Source organism: Panthera leo, chromosome D1 (assembly GCF_018350215.1).
Source record: "Panthera leo isolate Ple1 chromosome D1, P.leo_Ple1_pat1.1, whole genome shotgun sequence".
Taxonomy (NCBI): domain Eukaryota; kingdom Metazoa; phylum Chordata; class Mammalia; order Carnivora; family Felidae; genus Panthera; species Panthera leo.
In genome coordinates, this window is record NC_056688.1 from 101,674,714 (window position 1) to 101,682,696 (window position 7,983).

General features: G+C 39.6%; 1 protein-coding gene across 1 annotated transcript; it reads right to left on the reverse strand.

The window, feature by feature from the left end:
- Positions 1-1,751: 1,751 nt before the first annotated feature.
- On the reverse strand, positions 1,752-2,693 carry LOC122200803 (olfactory receptor 1009-like). The gene has a single exon (XM_042906561.1). It carries the CDS (start codon positions 2,691-2,693, stop codon positions 1,752-1,754), a length of 942 nt encoding a protein of 313 aa, XP_042762495.1.
- Between the last annotated feature and the right edge of the window lie 5,290 nt (positions 2,694-7,983).

Consider the following 7,983-nt stretch of genomic DNA (forward strand, 5'->3'; position numbering starts at 1 on the left):
TGTTTGTTTTTTTCACCATTGTATGCAACACTAGGCTCAGTGCCTAGCACACAGAAGAAATTCAATAATTATTTGTTGGATAAGTGAATGCCTGACATTTTCCAATTCTAACTCTTTTTTTTTTATCGTTGTTGTTGTTATTATATCATGTTGCTTCTCTACTATCTCCAGTGAAGACTCTTGGAGAAATTTGATCCCATCTGGGAAACTCGCTGTAAAACAAAGTTCTTGAATTTTAAATAAATCTACCATAAATAAATTTGATAGCAAGTCATATTTTGGGCTTTTGTATCACATAAGATAATAAAAGACATTTTTCTCTGAGCCAGTAATCTGGCTAGGGTAAATGATCTCTAAAGCCCCATGGCTATAAAGCGTGATATGATTGTGTGGGAGCTCACTGATCAATTGTCTATTTTCAGAGATTGCACATTAAACAATAATCGCCAGAAAATAACCCATCACACTTTGTATGTGGAAAAGTACACAAAAGTTTAGAACAGTTATCTATCTATATAACCAGGAGACAGACCATGGCTCTCATTAAAAGCTTCTTAATCGATTTCGCTAAATTCATTTTAGGCAAATAGTTGGATGTAGGAGTTCCTTAAAATTCTGAGGACATTTCTACAAGGATTTAGCCCTGAGGTTATAAGGCCATCTAGGAATGCTGATCCATTTCCTCGGTGAAGCTCTCTGCGTTTTGTGTCTTCATTTCAAAGTCCAGAAATAAAGCTATGTCAAGAAAAGATAAGACAGAATTGAATCACCTTGTTGGGTCTGTGAGAGGACATAAAGGCCCTGGCATGGGTACCTATTCTCCATATGCAGCGATGGTATATCACAGTGCTCAGACCTGACGTATTCCCAGCACTTATCTTGCCCTTAATCCATAACCATCAAATTGAGCTGCCTCTATGAACCCCCTTGTGATGCTACAAACCTACTGACCTTAAGAGAAACAGATAGATCTAGACTGAGAGCCCAACTTCACCTATGGCATTTCTCTGTACATTCTTGGCAGCATCATATGCATGATCAAATCCCAACCTGCAGAAGTTTAGGTAATAATACTCTCAACACCTTCCAGAAAATTGAGTTCTAAAAAAATGTAGTCTTAGCACCTTCTGTCAGAAGCTTATTTTGGTGTTCAGTGCATTAGAGTGAAGCAGAAGTCTCTGTTACTATAAATGGCCCCTGTGAACCACCCACCTGTCAGAGTTGAACACAATTCCATCTCTAGGCCCTGAGATATATGTAGTTCTTCGTGTCAAGGTCACTCCAAAAAAAACTAGTGTATGAGGAGGTTAAGCATAAAATTCTACATCCTTTTTAAATAGATTCCTTTGATGGGAGCTACGTAGGAGTGCAAAACCCAAAGGACTGCACATATCAAGGAGTCAGTAGGGAGAGAAAATATATCAGCAGAATAAAAAACAAAACAAAACACAATAATTGAAATTAAATAATAAAGGGGTTTTGAAAATAATTGGATTGTGAGGTGTCTGAGAGAAGCAAAATTAAATGGGCTGTAGATGTGAACTATAATATTGGTATATTACAGAGAAAAAAAATCACATACAGGGCTTAATCAATCCATATTGACTGAGTAAATGAATAAGTGGATAGATGAGTGGGTAAATGAATGCCAACCAGCCCCCAACACTTACAAATGGCCTGGAATCTTAGGAATCCACACAACTAGTCTGTCTTTTTAGAACTGTCTCCCAATTTCCTGACGACATAAGAATTTAGGCCATACAAAACTTCCTCTTAGCAGCAGTCCTGTGGATGGCATCTTTGACTTCCTTGTTCCTCAAGCTGTAGATAAATGGGTTCAACATGGGGATCACTGCAGTGTAAAACACTGACACCACTTTATTGAGATCCAGAGACAGACTTGCTCTAGGTCGTACATAAATAAAGAAAAGAGTACCATACAGGATGGAGACGGCCGTCAGGTGAGAAGAGCAGGTAGAAAAGGCTTTGCGCCTCCCATCCACAGAGTGGATCTTCATGATGGCGACAAGGATGTAAATGTAGGAGATGAGGATAGTCAGGCCGCTGAAGACTCCGACAGCTCCAGCCACGACAAAAACTACCAACTTAGTAAGCCTTGTGTCAGCACATACAAGGGAAAGGAGGGGGGACATATCACAGAAGAAATGATTAATGACATTGGGGCCACAAAAAGGAAGACGAAATGCATTTGTTGTATGGGTCATGGTGTTCATGAAGCCGATGACATAGGGACCAACCACCAGCTGGATACAGAGTCTCTGGGACATGGCAACAGAATACAATAACGGGTTGCAGATGGCCACATAGTGGTCATAGGCCATGGACGCCAAGAGAAAACACTCTGCTGCCACAAAGAACCCAAAAAACCACTGCTGCAAAGCACAGCCCAAGAAGGAGATGGCCTTCCTCTTCGCAAAGACGTCCGTGAGCATCTTGGGGCTCACAACAGAGGAGAAGCACATGTCCACAAAGGACAAGTGGCTGAGGAGAAAGTACATGGGTGTGTGAAGGCGGGAATCAATCCGAATCAGAATAATCATACCCAAGTTTCCGGTTAGATTGATGACGTAGAAACTCAGGAAGAGCAGGAAGAGGGAGGCCTGCAATTGGGGGTTGTCACTCAAACCTGCCAAAATGAACTCTGTGACCCTTGTGTAGTTGTCACCAGCCATTGACTGGTTCCTGTTTCCCCTAGAAGAAGAGCAGAGGAGTCACAACAGATTTGCTGAACATATCTTCAAAAATGGGACACAGAAAAAATATACCAGTGGCTGGGAGAGCATCACGGGTGATATGACTTAGTTGCATGTTGTGGCCAAGGAAACAAAAGTGAAGTATAGACCAGTGCAAAAGATCGGATCTGAAGCCTTCATCTTCTAAGAGTCTGCAGAAATCCATCAATACAGAGATGAGAAACCAGAAACCTGGAAAATAGAAGCAGCTTTCTCAAGATCCCATGACTGATGGCAGAGAGCTTCCAGAAGACATGTCCAAGAACTCTCACTTCAGCGAACTTTGCTTGAGTTACCCAGGTGAGCGCACACCTGGGGTAATGATGCAGGAGAGTGGAAGTGAGGCACGGTGGAGAAAGTGAGCAGCCACTCATTTTTGGGATATATGCACTTTGGAATTAGAACCCAAGCCTAAAGGCAGGGTCCCTCTGACCCTGGGAAAGTTACTTTTCCTCATCTGTGAAACAGGAATAATAATGGTAACACCTACCTTGTAAATTGCTGTGAGGATAACATGAGAGAAAGCTTGCAAAGTATTGAGCTTGCAAACTACTTATGAGATTCTCATTGGGCACCTTGACAAGGGTATAATAAGTGTTCGTATTTTTGCCTTACATACATCATTTAATAAGCCTGCAAGCTGACTATGATTATGTCAATTCACATAAGAGGAAAATTGAAGCTCAACCCACATTCACGATGCTAGTGACCGGCAGGGGTGGGCTTTGCACGCGTGCGTGCCCAAACAGACTGTGCTCTTTCCTTCGTCACACTGCAGAAATTGCGTGTCCACAATTCTACTCTTTTCAAAGAGATGCAAAACTCATTCCACTATGAGTACAGGATGATGCCTGTTTGGCTGCCTACTCCTGATGTTGAGGTTACAGCCAAAGGCCATTAATGGGAAGCCCGTAGGATAGTAGACTATTGAGCTTGAGTATCACCTGCATGGAAATGCACAGGGAAGAAATCTGGAAAAGAGCCTAAATCATCCCACCCATATACCCTCCACATTTCCTTTGTCATCCCCCATAAGGGTGCACTGGATTAAGTCAGCTGATCTCTTCGAACCTGAGTTGCCTTTGTGTGTTCAATGCGACTAAAGCTGTGTCTTTCTCTCTCAGAATTCGCATCCACTTAGAACAGGGGGAAGGTGTACGTCAGGGACAGAAAACTACTTATACTTTCTTTTGAAAAGTTTTCTTAGCCCAGAATGATAGGAGCCCAACACCAAACTTACGTTAGACGCTTTTCCCCGGTTTTCCAATCTGAAATGTATCATTCAACTTTGGTGAGGCCTCCCTGAGGCCAATAATGCAGCTTACGTTATATCCTTTGCTTCAGGGAATTAAAGAGAAAGGGAGGATTGCCAGGCAGACTGCCCACCCCACACTCACCCCTTGCTGAGGACTCTTCAAGAGTCTAGGAACTTCTTCAGGGTCCTTCATACACTACATCTCACTCTTCCATTTGACAGTTGCCCAAAACTCTAGGACAATCCCTTGTTAGCTATAGTTTCTAAACTCACCCAAGACTTCCATGCACATTTTAATTTCTGTGTCCCTGCTGTATGTGGTGTTTAGAATAGAATGCAGTGCTCCTTAAAGATCAAACCACACAGAGCGGGGAACACAACCAGCCCTCATGTTCAGAGCACCGGGATAATATCATAATGTCAACACAACCTATGATAACCTTCCCTTAGCAAGGGTGTGGACAGGGATGTGAGTTGAATTCTGTGCTACTTTTTTTCCCCTTTCTTCCACTGCTAAAGCATCTCTGTCCCATGTTCTACTTACGTGAGTATATTTTGATCCAGTTGCAAAACCTAAGTCTATCTCTACATGAATGATCTCTTCTTAGGTCTTCTCCATCATCCAACAAAGATGAGGATCGTGTTCATCCTGGCCATGAGTCCAATATAGAATTTATTGTAAGTCCATTTAAAATAATTTGTGTTCTCTTTGCCTTGTTAAAAGTCGGGTCGATTGAGGGGCTGTCAACTTACATTCTAATGGGCTCTTTCTTCTTTAAAGATGGTACAAAGAGCTACAGCAAAACTAAGCCAAGTTGGTCGGGTTCCACCCTTCCCCTTAATCTGGCCACCTTCACGAGCACAACAGGTCAGAATTTTCAACAGTCATTTGGGTTTACTGTTTCTTTTCTTCCAAGAAGAAACTGTGGAATCCTCACTCACTGTAAAATGTGTTCAGGGTCTTCAAGTCGAGAAAAGTTCCCTGAACCAGTTGCATCATCCCTGCTATGGAAGCTGCTGTGTCCCCAAAGTCTGTCATATCTTGGGAATGGACCACTAAGGGAAGGTACAATCAAAGTTTCGCTTCATATCCTAAGTAAATCCGATGAGATCTGTTTTCTGATCATGTCATTATATTTGTTTTTAACTGGATATAGTCTCTTCACTCTCTCTATATCCAGGCTAAGCAAGGAAAGTCTATGGAACTCTTGGGAAACTGGAGTAGCACAGAGAGGGTGGGACACGGGAGGACCCTAGCTCTCCCTTCCTATCTCTCTTTCGCGTTGGTATCTTGGGGTCAAGGGCAAAGCATGTAGAAAATGAACTTTTCTCAGACAAAGCATTGACCATAGGTTGCTAAGTAAATTCGTTTTCCTGGGACTTCGTTCAAAACAAATGAAGAGTGGAACCATCGGAAGGAAGAGCTGGAAGAGAATTTCTGAGAATGTATCAATGGATCAGTAAACTTTATGGAAAGATGTTATATCTGAACTGTTAGCATATGGCAAGGGAAATACATTTCTTACTGCCCAGAAATGAATAAAAAGCAATAAAACAAAATTCTTCAGCATTGTGTTTGCAATACAAACAGCATCAGCCTGACCAAACAGAGTCAATACAGGTTGCAGCCCGAGTGAGGGAAAGCGTAAGCACTTCAGTATGTGACACAGCCTCCTTACTCGAAGAGGTTTTGTTTGATTTGTTTTGAATTTCTTAGCATGCTCCTGAATCCTTTAATGTAAATTTTTCCATGAGACCTGAATCTTTGATAATAACTTCTGGTCGACTCTACATATGAAAGACCATTCCATTTCTCCCCTGAAAACCATTTAGATTTGTCCTTCAATTTCTTTTTTTTTTTTTTAGTTTCAAGACTTTATTTAAATTCCAGTTAGTTAACATAGAGTGTAACATTAGTTTCAGGAGTAGAATTTAGAGATTCATCACTTGCATATAACAAACAGTGCTCACCACAAGTGCCCTCCTTAATACCCATCTCTCATTTAATCCATTCCCCCAACCTCCCCTCCAACAACTCTCAATTTTTTTTCTGTAGTTAAGAGTCTGTTTCTTGGTTTGCCTCTTTTTTTCCCTCTGTGTTCATCTGTTTTTGTTTTTTTTTTAATTCCACATGAGTGAAATCATGTGGTATTTGTCTTTCTCTGACTGACTTATTTCACTTAGCATGATACACTCTAGATCCATCCACATCATGCAAATGGTGAGATTTCATTCTTTTTGATGGCTGAGTAATATTCCATTATATATAAAATGCCGCTATAAACATGTATCCCTTATGAATCAGTATTTTTGTACCCTTTGTGTAAATACCTAGGAGTGGACCTCTTTCATGGTTTTCTGTGTGTTCTTCACAGAAACAAACACATCTGAGATCCTTCAGAAATTCCAAATATTTTTCGAATATTTTTCTGATTCCTTTGCTACTTCGCTTCAAAATTATGTGGTTCCTTTGAGTTGTCTGGATAATAATCCATTTTTATTGTATGGCAGTGTGAGTTCATAGGTTGAATATTGCTAAGGTTTTTTATATGCGTGTTTTCTTAGGTAGAGTGTCTACAACAAGCATTGGTCATTAGTTAGAATTTGGGGAGTGACTTTGGCCCTGCTTACTGTCTTCCTGATGGTTGGTTAAATCTTTTTCTTTGAAGAACTGGTTAATGCGGGTTTTGTAATCATGTTTCTATTTTCTAATTTTTTTTGAAATTGTACTTATTAAGCTAAATGGAAATTAGTATTTTAATTCTTCCCATGTTGTTTATCACATAATTATTTTTAAGTCCTTTATATAAGACTGTTTTGAATCCTGAGGGTGTATATTCCTAAGATTCCTTTTAAACTTTTCTTCCTGGGGAGCCTGGGTGGCTCAGTCAGTTGAGCACCCAGCTCTTGATTTCAGCTCATGTGATTTCACAGTCACGAGATTAAGCCCTGAGTTGGACTCTGTGCTGGGTGTGGGGCCTGCTTTAGATTTTTCTCTCACTCTCGCTTTACCTCCCTGCCTGTGTTCTTTCTCTCTAAAATAAAATAAAATAAAATAAAATAAAATAAAATAAAATAATTAAATTAAATTAAAATAAATTAAAATAAATTAAAACTTACTTCCTGAAATAAGTCTGGCAAAGAAAGACACATACTGTATGACTTCACTTACACGCGGAATCTAAAACAAAGCAAAACGAAACAAAAACAAAAACAAAAACTCAAAGATACAGAGAAGTGATCGATCGGTGGTTTGATGATTGCCGGAGGCAGGAGTTGGAAAGGTGAACAAAATGAGTTATAAGATAAATAAATCCTGGGGATGTAGTGACAGCAGGAAGACTACCATCAAAAATACTGTATGTATATTTGAAAGTTGCTAAGAGTGTAGCCCTTAAATGTTCTCCTTGTAAAAAAATAAATTGTAACTCTGTGCTGATGGATGTAAAAAGCTTGTGGTAACCATCCTGCAATGCACACAGAGAGCAAATTATTATGCTGGACACCTAAAACTAGTATAATATTGTATGTCAATTAAATTCCTATTAAAATTAGTTTCTGAAGTCAAAAAGACCTAAGATAATTCATTTTTAGCTAGATGGATATAACCACTATTGACTAAAGTTGGAATTTCAAATTCATAAGGCCAACCCATTTACCAAAGAAAAGGCCAAAAGTTAGGTTGATTTCTAATGTATATTTGTGTGCTCTTAAAAGCTGTTTCCTTCTTAACCTAAATGATTAATATTAGGCAAGGAAAAATGAACAAAGAAAGGAAAGGTACAAATACACTATGTTAAGCTTTACCACAGAGCATTCGCCCTATGCTGCAAAAGAATTGCCTATTTTTATCTGACAATAAGGATAAATTAATAAAAATATTATTTTGTGCTTTTTTGTTTTAATATCAGATTGGTATTGAACACTATTTCAAATTCATGCAATTTTTAGCTGAAACATAACCTCCACCATAGC

Bases quoted from the DNA above. Each gene is read 5' to 3' on its own strand.
- LOC122200803 (XM_042906561.1), bottom strand. From the start codon at position 2,693: ATGGCTGGTGACAACTACACAAGGGTCACAGAGTTCATTTTGGCAGGT.